At 55.3% G+C, this 15,898-nt stretch overlaps 1 protein-coding gene across 1 annotated transcript in view; it reads left to right on the forward strand.

The window, feature by feature from the left end:
• The window catches only part of TSPEAR (thrombospondin type laminin G domain and EAR repeats), a 190,748-nt gene extending 175,083 nt beyond the window's left edge, over positions 1–15,665 (forward strand). The window contains exons 10-12 of the mRNA XM_044002431.1: positions 9,697–9,884; positions 11,350–11,451; positions 15,512–15,665. Coding sequence (XP_043858366.1) covers positions 9,697–9,884; positions 11,350–11,451; positions 15,512–15,665 — 444 coding nt within the window. The remainder of the gene's footprint in view (positions 1–9,696; positions 9,885–11,349; positions 11,452–15,511) is intronic.
• Positions 15,666–15,898: the final 233 nt, after the last annotated feature.

The raw sequence follows: 15,898 nt of genomic DNA on the forward strand, positions 1-15,898 counted from the left end.
GGAGGTGGAAGTGGAAGGAGCCGTCCAGAGAGAAGCCTTTAGTTCATAGACTCTGATGTACCTGACATGTCATGCCTGATGCTCCTAAGGAGTTTGTATTTAAAGGCTAGCCCTGGGTTCCTGATTCTTAGGCATCCAGCCAAGTGCCTGGGACTCTAGGTGACTTTCTTGGAGCAGACTAAAGCAGAGATTGAGGATCTTTGGTGAGTCCAGAAGCATTTATTAGGCTCCTATTGTGTGCAAGGCATGGAGGATCCAAAGACAAAAAATGAGATAGCGCCTGCTTGCAGGGAGCTTCTGCTATGTTGAGGGGGGGCCAGTTAAGGTTACCTTCTGCCCATATGGTTTGTCCTGTGGGGTAACCTCCATATGCGGGTGATGCATCTGCATGTCTGGACACCCCTGAACCAGACTCAGCCACATAGGCTCGTGACTGCCAATGGGGCTTTTCTTGTGTAAGCAGACCTCAGCAGTCACAGAAGGGGAGAAGGTGCACTCTCTGAGGATGGAGGATGGATTCTTTTGCAAATGTTTTGGAGGAATTTTCCAATCAACCCACAGGTGTGGACAAGACACCTGAGATGTACCAGGTACTGTGCTTAGCACAGGCACACAAAGAGAGACCAACCCTTCCTGGCTCTCAAGGAGCTTGCTTGGGGAGAGTTTGATGGGGAGAGAAACCACAGGCGTCTGCAGCCACGGTGCATCCAAGATACCGCCGGAGGGCCAAGGCTCCACCTCAGGGTGAGACAGGAAGGGACCCCAGCATGGAGTGAGAGTTCATCACATGATTATCGACTGACTGACTGGTTCCGGCAGAATATAGGAAATAAAGCCAGAATTTCCAGGAGCCAGGGCCAGTTCGTGAAGAATGCACCATGCCCAGTGAGCCTCATCAATGCTACGAATGACATAGAGGAATGACATGGAGCTGTGTCTTTGAATTCCAGCAGGATATTCAGCACAGCCCCCCATAATGTCTTTATGGATGAGATGGAGAAAGGTGAGCGATTCTGGGGTGTGGAGGAAAGAGAACTGATTTTGGATTCAGAGGGCCTTGGTTAAAATCCTGACCCTGACTTGAACTTCAGGAAATCTCCACCCCCCCCCCCCCCCCCCCCCCCCCGCCACACACACACACCTCCTGCCCCCACCAGGATCTCCACTTTCTCATCTGTCAGATCAGGGGGCTGGACTCCAGCACTCCATGGGCCCTTTTCCAGCCCTTGTGACTGAAGCGCTCTGGCAGATGGCTTCAGTCTGGAGGGCCGTGCTGGGTCACAGTTTTACACCAGAAAATGTGAATGTGAATGCCAAACCTCAGAGAAGCCTCCCTCATGCCTGGGAGTCGAGAATCCAGCAGGTCTCAGCAAGCAGGAAGGAGGTCAGCTCAGACACACAAGCAAGGGGGTGCTCAATGGGAAGAAAGGTGCAGTCCTGCATTCAGGATGACCAAACAGGCCATTGCACGAGCCGGGGCAGGGAAGCCGGAGGCAGGACCAGGGCCAGAGGACAGACAGCAGTGATGGGACAGGGGCTGGATCCGGTGGCCTCAGAGGCTGCCCTGGCTCTGTGGGGCCTCCAGACAGGTATCCTGTCAATCACTCAGACCAAGGAGACATGGCAGGCGAGGCAGGCAGGAAGAGCTGGCCTTTATCTCTTCCTCAAACCCCTGCCCTGTGAAGGGGCTCCTGCTAGGCCCACAATCGACAAGCTTTCATTAAGCTTCTCGTGCCCAGCCGGAGCCCTGTTCTCCCTGTGGGGGAGGGGCTGAGGCACCGACTCTTTTTCCAACAGAGATGCCCCCCACCCCCGCCCCGGCCCCCAGCTCCTCTGCTGCTTAGTGCAGCAGGGCTTGGGGGCTCACCTTGGGAGCCTGTCAGGAGGGCGACAATCCCAGCCTGAGCCTGATGTCCTGAAGTCCTGGGAGGTGGGTGTGCCCTTCCATCACCCTGCAGCAAGGACTCTCCACATCCTTGGGGGTGTGGTAGTGGAGATTCCCTGGGGTGGGGGGCGCCATACTCTGGGATTTGTTGGGCTCTGATTCTGTAAGTACTGGCCCAGGGGTCAGAAGAGACAGCCTCCCATCAGTCTGTGGAATGTAGCTAATAAGCAGCTATGCCCGCCCCCGCCCCAGTCAGGTGATTGCATCTGCCCTTATTCTCGTCGCTGCTGCTGGGGCTGGGGCTGCAGCAGATTAATTACTTCTCTCCTGAGGGCACCCCAAAGGCCAGAGTCACCACCGGTCCCTCGGCCAGAATTCTTTGCTAGGCTGCTGTGTGTCGCAGGGCTGCCGCCACCAATCCTGAAGAAGGGACCAGATGGATCCCTCCTGCTCCCTGGGCAGGCGCTCCACAGAGACGAGCATCCGGTGGGTACACTGGGTCATCAGTCTTGTTATTTCTTTAAGGAACGAGCCTTGGAGACTCGCCCTTTCTCTGGAAGCATCAAAAGGCCGGCTAAGAAGGTTGTAAAGTCCTGTCATCGGGCAAGCAAACCATTCCATTTTAACAATAGAGCCGGCTCCCTGGAGTTGGCAGGAGCTCCAGGTGCGGGGAGGAGGGTTTGAATGTCAGGGCAGCCCACAGGATGCATGCCTGGCTTTTGTCCCCGAGCGACAGCTGGGGCGGGTCTGGTAAGGGAGTGATTGATGAAGTGTGAGGGCACTTGTCAGAGGAACAAGGTGTGTGATGTGACTCAGAGCAGGGTAGGTCTGCTGCAGGAAGGCCAGGGGCACTTTCATTGGCCATGGGGGAGGCTATTCTGATTTTCTGAGGAGGAAAGTCGGTGTACTGAGAGGAAAGGGGGAAGAATGGTGCCACCCCTCCTTCAAAGTCTTCCCACATCCTCTGACGCCCCAGAATCTGCTTCATTCAGTGTTCAGGGACCATGGCTCAGGTGAATGGATGGATGGATAGATGGAAGATGGATGGATGAATGGACAGAGGGATGGAAAATGTTTGGATGGATGGATGGATGGACGGATGGACGGATGGATGGGAAAGCCTTTAATAAGCACCTATTTTGTCCTGGGTTCCGTGCTAAGTGCTAAGATAGTATGGTGCCTTGAGGAGCTTACATCGTTGTAGGGAGAGACAATGCCCATGTGGGAGGCATGGCCAAGGAGGGATGCTTTGGTTTGGAAGGTCACAGGGAAGGTGAGTGGAGCCGCGTGGGAGCAGATGCCACCCTCTTCCCAATGGCAATCTGGAGGAGAGGGCAGATTGGTGAAGAGATAGGGGGGCACCCACGAGGGCCCTGGGGCCCGAGCTGCAGGGCAGAGAATCCTCAGGACAGTTGGGAGAGGACTCCAAATTGTGGTGTGATCCGAGCTGAGCTTCCTGTTGGGGTTTGAGGGAATCTAAAATCTCTCGGCTGTCCAGGGATGGTAGAACCCTGTCCACTGTAAGTAGAAGCAGGAGATCGAATAGGAGCACCCAGCTGTCCTCCCCCATGCCACCTTCATCAACAGCATCATAGCATTTGTATAGCTCCTGATGGTCCACCAAGTACTTTATAATTGTGATCTCCTTTCATCCTCCCAACAACCCTGGGAGGGAGGTGCTACTGTGATCCCCATTTTACAGATGAGGAAACTGAGTCAAACAGACATTAAGTGACTTACCCAGGGTCACACAGCTAGTAAAGGTCTGAGGCCAGATTTGAATTCAGGTCTTCCTGACTCAACCCAGGGCTGTAGTGATAAGATGTCCGTGTAAAGGGAGTAAGAACCACCCAAGACATTTTCTCTTCCCTTATCCAGTCCATCACTAGGGTGGACCCTCTGGGCTCCCTTCCTGTTTGGGACATTGTGCTTGTGTGTGTGTGAGGAGACAGGCCCATCTTACCTTACGCTCCAGGGTCTCAGAGCTCACTGTGCCAGACCCTCTGGGCACCTGTAGCAGCCCCTGCTTCTCTGACACTCACTAGCCCCCTTCTGAGAGGGGCTGTGGGCCATGCATTGGATGACCCTGGAGCCTTCCAGGAAAGGGGCCTCCCAAGAAGGCTGCCCCGTAGCCCTTCCCAGCAAGCCCTGGGGATGCTCTCCACCGGCAGCCTGGGGCTAGGGCCCTGGAGGAGGGTGTTAGGGGATGGTGGAGAAGTCTCAGGCCTGAGGAGGCCTGAGGGGGCCTGAGGAGGCCTGAGGGGGCCTGAGGGGTCTGAGGGGGCCTGAGGAAGCCTGAGGAGGCCTGAGGGGGCCTGAGGGGGCCTGAGGAGGGGAGGCAGGGGCAGCTTTCAGAGAACAGGGATGAACCAAGGGAATTTCTGGAGTATGAGGGGTTTGGAGGAGGGGGGTTCTGGCTGGTAGTGACATATAAGGGGGGACTGTCCCTCCCTGTGTGTGGCTGAGGTCAAGGGGAGCTTAGGAGGGTTTTCCGGAGGGTGTCTGGGTGCTTGTGGAAGTCTTCAAGTCTGAGGGCAGGGCCTAGAGTAGAGAGGAAGCCCGGCACCCCTGGGAGTGGGGAGAGGACTGCCCCCTAAGGTGTCAGGCCAGAGTAAAGAGTGAGGATACATGAGAGAAGGCCCTCCGGGCCCTTCCCTCAGAAGGGTGGCCGAGGACGCAGGGTCGGCAGGGGAGGACCCTTGATGGTGAGAAGATGGAGGAAGGGGATGGGCCCCTAAAGCTGGGAGAGGCTCCTCAGCCTAGGCAGAAGCAGGGCCTTCTTCCCCCACCCCCCAACCTCCCCTACCTCCTTTTCTGAAAACTAGTCCTTTCAAAAGTCAGTTCCCCAGAGGTGCAGTGAGTGCCTGCCATGTGCACAGCCCGCCTGCCTGACCCACCGAAGCAAGGGAGGCAGCATGACCCCTGTTCTCCCAGCCAGCTGCCCCTCAATCCTGGGCCAGCAGGAAGCCCCGTGTGTCCCAGACTGTGGTTGGGGGGCCATGGGCACTGCCAGACAAGGGTTGGGGGAGCACAGGAGAAGAAAGGATCCAGACACACTGACATCCAGGGAGCCTTAAACTTCTGAATAATTGATCGACTTTTGTCTCCTTCCCTAAACCCAATTGCAGAGCAGCCCTGGGAAAGGGGAAGGTGCGGGGTGTCAGGTGCACCCTTGTGAGGAATGAGCGGCCCATCAGACCTGCCTTGGACTCAGGTGGGGGTGGGGAGGCCCCACAGGCTCCCCGCTCCAGCTGGCCCTTCACCTGCATTCACACACACACACACACACACAGGCACATCGCTGTCCAAAGCTCTTAGGGCACCAGTGGGCTGTGGAAGGACTCCAGAGGACTCCATGAGTCTTGGCAGGGACATCCTGGGAGGTCAGGAACCAGAGACTGAGCAGCAGCATCTTAATACCTCTGCCTCCTGGAGAGGGGAAAACGAGCCCAGAGATCAGTGGACTGACCAAGTCACACGGACAGAGAGTGGCCAAGGAGGTCATGGAAGCCTTGCCCTCTGACCCTGAGACCAAGCCTCCCTGTGTCCCCATACTGCTGCCACCCCGGTCTTTCTGTGGCTGGGCCAGTGCCTGCCTGCCATGGAGCTAGGGGTAATGGCTGGATAAACAGGGACTCCCTGCTTAGTGAGTCCACCGTCTTGGACCAAAGGCCAGTAGGATAGAGGAGGGAGGGAACAGGCCCAGGGGAACAGGGCACCAGTCACAGCAGCAGCTGCTAGGTCTGGACCGGTCTGATGCCAGGCTCTTTGAGGAATGAGCACCTCAGAAGCAACGGGGGTAGCAGGATCCAGAGTCATCTGGAAAGACTTTGACTTTAGCCCAAGAAGGATGGGCATGCTCTTGTCCTGGGTCATGGGCATCCTGCCCAGAGGGAGGGTGAGGCCTGTTGGGGCTTGGGAATGTCCAGTGTGGTCACCTGCGCTCAGCTCCAGCTTGTCTCAGTCAGTGTGTGACATGTACAAAGGCACTTCCTTTTACCACCTCCATCTGACCACACCCTCAGGAGGAGAGTGTGTGGCCTGAGCTGGCAGCGCCTTGGCAAGGGTTGGGCAGCTCGCCAGGCCCCTGGAGAGCTGTCTTCCACCAGCAGCAGCCAGCCCCCATCCCGCTAACCCCCAGCCAGCTTGGAGCTCTCACACCAGTGAGGATAGTTCCCAGTGCCATCTGCAAGGGCTGCCAGCTTCTGCCCAGCCCCCTCATGCGCCCATCTCATCCCAGGCAGACATCTTGCTTTGTGGGAGCCTTGGGAAGGCAGACTTCCTCCCTGGGGAATTCCAGGCTACTTGAAGAGGATTTTTCCTTGCCCAGGGACATGGGAGCTCCCATCTCATCCTGCTCCCACCTGCCAACCTCAGGAGTGGCAGCTTCAGGGCTTGGCTGGAGTCCGTGTGTTTGAAACTGGTCCGGGCAGGGACTCCTTGACAGGCTGAGATTGAGCCCATCTCCCTGATCTGATGAGCATCCAATAGGCTTTGGGTTGCCCAGAAGGACCAGGGCCACCTCTGCTGGACACACAAAGACCCTCAACTGAAGCTGTTTCCTATTAGGGAAAAATCTCAGGACATGGAGATGAGAGAGGGTAGATATAAGGCCATGCTCAGTGGGGCCAGGCCAGGAGGGGCATCTACACTTGACCTGTGTGATTCCAGCTCAGGTTCTCAGATATGGTCTGGACCTGGTGCATCTCCATCTGGAAGAAGGGGCCCAGATTGGGCCTGCTGAGGGTCTCTGGCCACCAGCTAGGGTAGGCCCAAGACTGACTGGGCCTCCCTCGCTGCCACCCTACACCCAGCTGGCAGCCCTTCACTAATGGGTGAAGAACAGCTCTGCATCTGGGTTGGTGCCAGGCAGAGATGCTGATGCCCTCCCCAGGCAAGCCCAGACTCTAATCTTCCCCTCCTGGATCAGCTGGCTCGCTTTTCTTGCCTTCAGGGCTGACCCCTGGGCCTATGTAGGTCTCAGCTGTAGGTTGAAGTGTCCTCTCTGCAGTCCCCTGAGGGCTTCTGCCCAACCCCTCCGAGTCACCTGCTCTCCTCTGGCCACTGTCTCTGCCCAGAATCCTCACCCCCACCTGGGACCCTGAGTGGCAGTAACAGCTCTCTCTATTCGGGATTGCAGATTCCATCTTTTCTGGCCAATTTCCCCAGGCCCGATCCTAAAAATACATATGGGGGTCCCCAAATTCTTAGCACAATTTCAAGCTATTAAAACATTTTTTAAATCATGGTTTAAGTCTATTGTTTTACGTTCTAAAAGCTCAAAACTACAGTGAGACTTTGCCCAACCCCTAGCCAGAGAAAAGAAATTAATAGCAGCTGGTGGTGTAGACATGGCTGGTGGTTTTCCCCAGGGTATAAATCACAGCCAGCAGTGTAGACATAGCTGGTGGATTTTCCCCAAGACCTAAATGGCAGCAGCAAGGGCAGGATATCTTTGGAGGGAGAGGACTGGACTTGGGAGGCCCCTGTCCCTGGATGGGTAAGCAGGGGGAGGTGAGGGAGGCTGGGCAGCCGTGGGGCACAAATGCCTCAGGCATTTCCCTGAAGACTGGCCTTCTTCTCTGCTGCTGTGGGGCACAGGGGCCTTGCCAAAAAGCTGGGGTGGCCATCTCAGGCTCCCTGCATAGTGGATGTGTGTAGGTGCCGAGTCATTAGGAATGCCTGGCAGGGACATCCCCAGATGTCACAGGGGTGGCTGGGAAAACACTGAACTGGTCCCATAGTGAGCCCAAGGGACAACAGAGAGCCACCCCGTGTGAGCCCCCGTGGCCTTTCATGCAACAGGAAGGGGTGTGGAGCAGGCACCAGTGCTCTGCGTGAACACGGTGGGGGGACATGGGCGAGAGCTGCCCAGGATGGGCAGCTGTACATGGACTGCAATCTGCATTACAGTGTGGAGCCAGACACCCCCTGCAGGGCAAGGGCACTCCCTCGCCGTGCCTCAGCACCCCTCCTCTGTGTCCTGTGGAGACAGAGGCACAAGCTTCTCCCCTTTCTGCTACTGCGCTCAGGACAGTCTCCCTGGCTCGTCAGCCATGGAAGCCTATGGGACTATTCCGGCTGCACGGGGGAGCTGGCTGGCGTGGGATTTCCCCTGGCTTCAAGGGGCTTGGTGAAATTCTTGAGCCAGATAGAGGGGACTAAGCTGTGTTCCGGCCCTCAGTCTCACTGCCTGGGCATGCCAGATTTAACACGGACATTTTGAGGGGAAATATGACCTGTGTGAGCTCTGTCTGGCAGCTCTGCTCACAGCTCCCAGAGCCCTCAGCCCCTCCAGAACAGAGGGGAATGCCACCAGCCTTGGGGATCCAGCTCGGAGCCTGTCACAGACACTGCACCCCTGCCCAGAGGGGACTGGCCATAGCCTCACAGATAAGTCCATCTGCAGTAGGGCCCAAGATAGAGCCGTGGTAAACTTCTCAAGTCGCTAAGAGTAAGCTCCGTGAGCCACCCAGCCCCGTGGTAGTGCTCTGTCATCCTTTGGCAGAAAAGGCCTCTGACCTGTGTGGCCTCTTTCAGGGTGAAAGCCGTCCAGCCATCGGGCCTCTCTTTACCTTGCTTTGCTTAGTTTCAAAATGGAGAGGAAGCTTTCCTACCAATATTAGTGCACCTGAGGCATCTCTGTCACAAAGCAAGCTTCCCATCTCCTATTTTGGGGAGAGACTCTCCCTAGCATCCGGGTGTTCTAGCCAGACCATGAACCCCACTCAGGCTGATGCTTGGGAATTCCTGGAGTGGTGTTGACCGGTGAGAACTGTCAAGGGCAGTTAGTCAGTCAATGAACAGGCATTGGGTGCTCAGAGAACAACAAAGAGCCTTGAAATTCTGTTCTGGCCCATTGCTGGCCCCCTCAGTCAGCAGAGGTTTGATTGTTTATTGGGGGGCTTCCATTTTGTTTTTCTGCTGGTGACTACAGTGGGAGAAGGCAGCGCCCCTTTGTGGACAACAGGCCTGGCAGCTCTGCTGCCTGGGGAGGAAAATGGTTTGGTTTTTTTCCTACCTGAAGTCTTTCCAGAATCCATAGGGTTTGGAGCTGGGTGGGACCCCATGATCCCCCTAGTACAGATGAGCAGACTGAGGCTGAGAAGGGCTCAGTGATTTGCCTAAAATCACACAGGCAGCAAGTGGCCGAGCTGGGACACCACCTGGCCCTTCTGACTGCACCCAGAGTCCTTGGGAACCTCGACTGCTTCTTGAGCCAGAACAGCCCCCCACCAGGAGCTAAGGGTCTGCCTCCTCTGATTTAGCTCTGTTGAGTTAGGATGACTGTGTGTGTGGCTGGGTGGTGGCCCAAGGAGTCCCTACAGCCCCCAAGAGGTGAAGGCTGGGGTTCAGAGAGGGCTTGGAGCTCAGCAGAGGTCCCCAGGGGAGAGGTGTTCCCTTCTCTTCTGCTGACACTGAGCAGCATGGGAAAAGCCGGAGCTCAGTGTCTACACTGATCTCAACAACCCCCTACTGTAGCTCTGCTGTTAAACTGTCCTGGGCATTGTGAGCTTGGGTAAGGCGCACATGTGGATCCCCAGGGTCAGTCACTCCTGGGAGCTGAGGTCCTGATGTGGGCAGCAGAGCCCGTGGCCAGCGAGCCTCTGCCCCATCTCCGGGCAGCCGTGGACTACTGAATACCCAGGCACAGAGGATGAATGATGACAGGCCTCTGATCTCCCTCAATCCTGTGTCACCTTAGATGATTTCGCCTACCTCTGCCCTGCCTTGCCCAGTCAGCTCTCCTTCCGTGGGGGCCCTCCTTCTGGCATCCAGCCTTTTCAAGCCATTGTCTTATTTCACCCTAGACCTTCGGGGCAGCAGACTGGGAAGTCTTCCGCATTGGGGAGCGGCTCTTCCTTGCTGTGGCCAACAGTCACCGCTACGACAGTGAAACCCAGGTGCAGAACAACTCCTACGCTATCAACTCAGTCATCTATGAGCTCAACGTCACTGCCCAGATGTTTGTCAAGTTCCAAGACATTCCCACCTCCAGGCAGGTACCCGTTAGGTGGGGACAGACTGGTCATAAGCAGTGCAAACGGGGAAGAGGTGAGGCAGTAGCCTAGGGGACAGAGGGGCGATTGCACTGGGGGAGGGGGTGACCCAGCCCTGGCCCTCACCAGGCCTAAGGGGGAAGATGAGATAACAGCCTGGGCTGGGGGGCCTTACACCATGGCCAGGAGAACGGAGGTGGGCCCCTACTGTCACACTCATGTCTGTAACACATACAGAAAGGCTGAACTTGGAGTGTGCCCTGGGTAAAGGTCCTGTGGGCTCCCCCTTTATCTGTCCACATGCTGGACCCACAGGTTCATTTGTATAAAGCACTCCCAGTTCAGGAAAGCCCTCCACTGATGCAGATTGGCACCTTCTCTGGAGCCCACAATCTGACTAATCTAGGGTTCCTCGCCAGTAGGGGCAGAGGTCACAGCAGCCCAGACATTGCTGGATCTGAGCCTAGCTCTCTGACAATTCCACATCACCTCCCTGCTCCACGGACCACCAAAACCCAAGTCTGCCCATTGCTGAGTCATTGGGCATGCCTCTTGGGGCAGCCCTGCAGTGGACTCAGGTGGATAGTTTAGCTTAAAGGGGTGGGTGAGTCAGGCACATGTCGCTCGGCCCCGGGCAGGGGATAAACAGACCACCCCCACACCTCGTGGTGGCCTGCCCCTGAGAGGCTGCCAATGTGGCCTTGGTCATTTTAGGGACGAATGGAGTCCATGACAGTGACGTGGTCACAGGCTGAAAGGCAGGTGGCCCATCTGTCCCTTCCTGTGAACCTGTTCTGGGGCTTTTGGTGGCTCTCGGCCCCTGTCCTCACCCCGGCCAGACCTGGGAGTGGAAACTGCTGTCGGGAGGGATGGGTGAATCAGGCACACATAGCAGTCAAAAGGCAGGACCGGCACCCCCAAGCTGGGCTCTACCCCAGCTGCCCCGGGGCACTTTGGGGTATTTTGATGGCCCGAGCTGCTCAGGTCCATCCCGGCCCATTCCACTGCTAATCTGCTGTCTTGGGGCCCCTCGGCTGCCGGGCATCCCTCAGGAGGTCTATATCCCTCAGTGGGCCTGCATCCATGTCAGCAGCCCCTGTCTTTTCAAGTGCACATTCCCCTAAGCTCCCGGCCACGCAGGAGAGAGGCACAGAAGCACACCTTGCCCAGATGAGGATGTCCCAGTCCTCAGTGCACACCTGCCTGTGCCCCAGACAGCCTAACCCTTTCCAGAAGTGCCGTCCCCATCCTGGGGAGGCAGAAAATCCAGATGCTCTGGGCCCCAGCCACATCCCTAGGTCACTTGGGGCTGGCCTTGGGGCTCTGGCCCGCTGAAAAACTCAAAGTTGGCGGGATTCTTCCTTCCCCCAATCTACTTCCTTAGGGATTGGTCGGCTCGCCCCTGGGGGAGGGGTTTGCTCCTAGAGCCCCCTGCACTAACCCTGCCCTGTGTTCTCTCTGCAGTGCTCTGGACTGGGAGTTTTTCTCAGTGGGAGAAGACTACTTCCTGGTGGTAGCAAACTCCTTCAATGGAGAGTCCTTCTCAGTGAACAGTATTATATACAGGTATTCCCCGCCAGCCCCCACCCTCACAAATGCACCACACACCATGGCTCGCCTGCCCCTCAGGCCCCACTTCTGACCTTGCCCATCACCAAGGGCCACCAGCTCAGAGCATTTGGAAGCCCTGGGATCAGTGAGGGGCGGAGGGAGGCCCTGACCAGGCTCCTTACTCCAAGCTCTGAGTGGTATCTCAGGGGTGTGGGAACAGGGGCCTCTGGGGCACTGCCCCAGCCAAGCACTGCCCCAAGGATCCAAGGACAGTCCCATGGCCAGGAGTCAGGTTCTAGGGGGAGGCCCGGCTAATCAGTACTGACCTGGTGGGTAAAAGCTGGGCTCTGTGGCCAACAGGAGACAAAGGGGGTGTCCTACACAAACTGGCCTTCCCACTCCTCGACCACCCCATATCTTTTCCCCCTCTGTGGCCACACCCCTTCCTAGAGCTTCCTGTGAAGTGAGTCACACAGGCAGGTAAAGACACTGAGTCCGGTGAGGACACTCACGCAGATTAGAAAGGGGCTGGCTGAGTGTGGGCTGGAACTCCGAACCTCCATTTCCCGGCAGAACTCCTCTCATAACATCTATGGCCAAGCTCTGGGTCTGCCCAGGGCTTGTGTCAGACTTGGCAATTGAGGTGGGTTAAGGGAACAAGCATTTATCAAGCTAGTCCTTCATATGGATGATTATAAATGTTATAGAGCACGTCAGCATTCATTAGAATAAAAGGATAACTTGGTCTTATGATGTCCCGGGCACTTTACAAATGTGATCTTGTTGGGTCCTCACACCACTCTGCTAGGTGGCTGTAGGTGGGGACGGCAGAGACAGTCAGAGCTTGACGAGCCTGCTCAGTTTCCCCAGGCGTTATTAAGAGCCTGCTGACACACAAACCCAAAGAGAGCAGCTCCTCCCTCTGGGAGCTGACCTTCTCCATAAGGGAATACAAATGTGTACAAAGTAAATGCAAACTACTTTGGGGGTTGAGGCCTCAATAACAGGGGGTAGGGGAGGTCAGGAAGTGCCTTGTGTAGGAGATGTTGTCTAAGCTGAGCTCACTGGGAGCCAAGGACCCAAGAGGCACAAGGGAAGAGAGCAGGATTTGAGCCAAAAGAGTTGGGAGCTAATTAGGGAAGGATGCAGAGGGTTGGTGGCTATCTGGGCAAATGGGTTACAATCAAACACTCCAGCTTTTAAAGTCAGCATAGGATGGGTGGGAGCTGGGGGAGGCATCCCTTGGGCAAGCTCCTTCATTATGATCAGAGCCACCAAGAGTTGTCTCTCTCACCCCAGACCATCTGTGGGGAAGGAGAAGCAGCCTTCTTGTCCAGCAGCTTACACTGAGAGGGCCCACTGTCCACACATATCCACCGATTCCAGCGGGGTCCTCGCTGCTGCCTGGCAATACCTCCTGGCTTCTCTGACTGCCTCCCTCCCCACCTTTCTCCTCTCTCCTTAAGCCGTTTTCCCTCCCTCTCAGCAGAAATCAGCAAAGTAGCTGTAACCAAGAAGACAGAGACCATTTGTCCTGAGTTCACCCTTCTCTCTGAGTCTACGCCTCAACCCTACATCATTCCCTATTCCCTGGTGCTTTGCCTCCAGTCTTGGAGCAGTGTTGGCCAATTCTCTTTGTGCCCTCAATCCCGTCCCCTCCCACGTCCTCCAGGAGCTCAGCCCTTTGATCATGCTTCTCTCTTTTTAATCTTCAATCTCATTTATCCATTGGCCCTTTCCCTGCTGCCAGCAAACATGCTCAGATCTCTCCCTCTGTGAAAAGTTTCTGCTTGACCGTGCCATCCCCTCGAGCTCTTGTCCCATATCCTTCCTCCCTTTTGCTGCCAAACTCTGAGACACAGCCAGCCACACACATGCAACCTCCACTTCCTCATCTAATCATTTCTTAACTCCTTACAATCTGGCTTACAGACCTGCTGGAGGACAAACTGCTCTCTCTGAAGTTACTGATGACCTCTTAGTTGTCACATCTGCTGACCTTTTCTCCATCCTTATCCTTCTCGACATCTCTGCAGCCGTTGACATTGTTAACCCCTCTCCTCTTGGATCCTCTCCCCTCTCCGGATTTTCTCCTGATTCCCTCCTGCCTGGCTGACCACTGTTTCTCAGTCTGCTAGGATGGATCTTCTTGCCTCTTATGTGTGAGGCTACCACAAGCCTCTGTTCTGGGGACCTCTCCATCTTTTCCTCTCTCTGTGTCTCTCTCAACACTGTCAGATCTCTGTATCTTTCAACACTATCAGGTCCCTGCCTTGCCTCTCTCGGACTCTCTGTCTCTGTCTGTCTCCATCTTTCTCTCTGTCTCTGTCTCTCTATGCTCTGTCTCTGTCTTTTCCTTTCTCTATGCCTCTGTCTCTCTCAACGCTATCACATCTCTGTCTTTATCTTTCTATCTCTCTGTCTATTTCTCTACCTTTCTGTTTCTCAACACTATCAGGTCTCTGTCTCTATCTTGTTCTTATTTTCTCTCTCTCTCTCTGTCTCAACACTGTCAGGTCTCTGTCTATCTTTCTCTGTCTCTCTGTCTCTGTCTCTGTCTCTTTCTTTGTCCCTGTCTGCTGCCAGAAAACATGCTTAGAACGAAGTGGAGCTGGGCCACTTTCTGTTGGGGTTCGTTCTTCATTACCCTAGTCCAAGCCCTCCTCCCCTCTCCCCTCTGCTGCTGCAGTAGCCCTTCCTAGGTTGAGTTGAATGTCCCCTGCCTGCCTTGCCAATGCCCTGCCACTGCCTCTAATTCATCTTCCTCCCAACTGCCAGATTGACATCCTGAAGCATGGGTCTATGTCCCTTCCCTACTCAAGAAGGTCCCGTAGCTCCCTATTGCTTGTAGGATACAATGCAAACTCTTCTGCTTGACACTTTGTGTCCTTCCCAGTGTGGCTTCGATTCATCCTCCCAGATCTTTCCAAACTCATATCCCTCCCTCTCGCATACTCTGTGTTCCAGTTGACCCAGCCTCCTAGGAGCCCTTTGTACATAACATTCCATCTCTAGTCTCTATCCCTTTGTCCAGGCTATGTTCTGTGCCTGGAATGTTCTTCACCTTCTGTTCTTAAAGTCCCTCCTTCCCTGAAAGACTCTGCTCAAGTGCTGTCTCTTGCAAGAGGCTGGCCCTGCCTCCCCCAAGTTACTCTGTATCTACGTGGTATTGACTAATTCCTGTATGCTCCCTGAGGGCAGGACCTACTTGTCATCATATCCCCAAGGAGGTCTAGGAGGCATTCAGGATAAAAAGATGTAATGCAATGCAATAGAAATCCCCCTTTGGGGTGACCTTTGGGCCAATGGCATTCTCCCCACATCAACAAACCCTCTGCAAACAGAAGCAGCAGCCAAATCCATAAGCATTGATTTAGCACCTGCTGTATACCAGAAACTAGGCTAAGTGCTGGGGGGTAGCCCTCTAAGAGCTCACAATCAAATGGGGAATACAGCATGCAGACAAAATATAGACAAGTTGGAAATCATCTCAAAGGGCAGACCCTGAATATAGACTGGTCATCACAGCCTGATGTGCTCTGGGCAAGGTGCATATGACACACCAGAGGAATCCCAGCACAGCTCGCCATGATAGAGCTTATTCATTGGAGACTCATGCTCTGTACTCGAACCCTCAGCAATGCAGACCTGTTGTCCCCTGTACTGCCCTCAGAAGCAGGAAGGCCTGAGCAATGGAATAGCGCTGGCTAGAGTTCAAGTCCCACCTTGGTAATTCTCTAGCACTGTGGCCTGCGCAAGTCCCTGGGAGGAAAATGTGGTGGTACCTGGGTCCCTTCTAGCTCCAATATTTGTGATCGGATCACAGAAGAAGAGAGACTAGAGTGAAGTGAAAGCCATTTAGTCCAACCCCCTTCTTTTACAGAGGAAGAAACTGAGGCCTGGAGAGGGGAAGTGATCCAGGGAGGAAGTGTCTGAACCTAGGCTTGAAGCCAGTTCCTCCATCTCAATAGGAAGCAGCAGATGGGCCTGACCCAGGAAGGCATTCCCATTGGTCCCTAGTTCAGTGGGAAGTGCTCACATGGCAACGCCTTACTCCGCCTCTGTCCTCTTTCAGGTGGCAAGGCTATGAAGGATTTGTGGCCGTTCACCATCTCCCAACCTTTGGCTGCAGAGACTGGGAAGCCTTCAACACAACCACAGGCTCCTACCTCATGTATTCCAGTGCAAAAGAGCCGCTCTCCAGGGTGCTGAGGCTGAAAACGCGCTGAGCCCCACAGCTGCATCCAACCTTGCCCGGCCTCTGCCATCTTCCCAGAAGCCCTGGAAATAGCTGGTACCTGTGGGGTCCAGTGGAGGATAGCCCCATTCGGCTTGATGCAGTGACTCTGAGATGGCTGCAAGGTGAGGGGTCACCTGGGCACAATCTGAAATCTACAAGACTTGTTATGGACTCCTCTGTTTGGGGAGATTGTCTGCACTGCCTGCGAAGGCAGAGGCACAC

This window comes from Dromiciops gliroides, chromosome 4, assembly GCF_019393635.1.
Source record: "Dromiciops gliroides isolate mDroGli1 chromosome 4, mDroGli1.pri, whole genome shotgun sequence".
Classification (NCBI taxonomy): domain Eukaryota; kingdom Metazoa; phylum Chordata; class Mammalia; order Microbiotheria; family Microbiotheriidae; genus Dromiciops; species Dromiciops gliroides.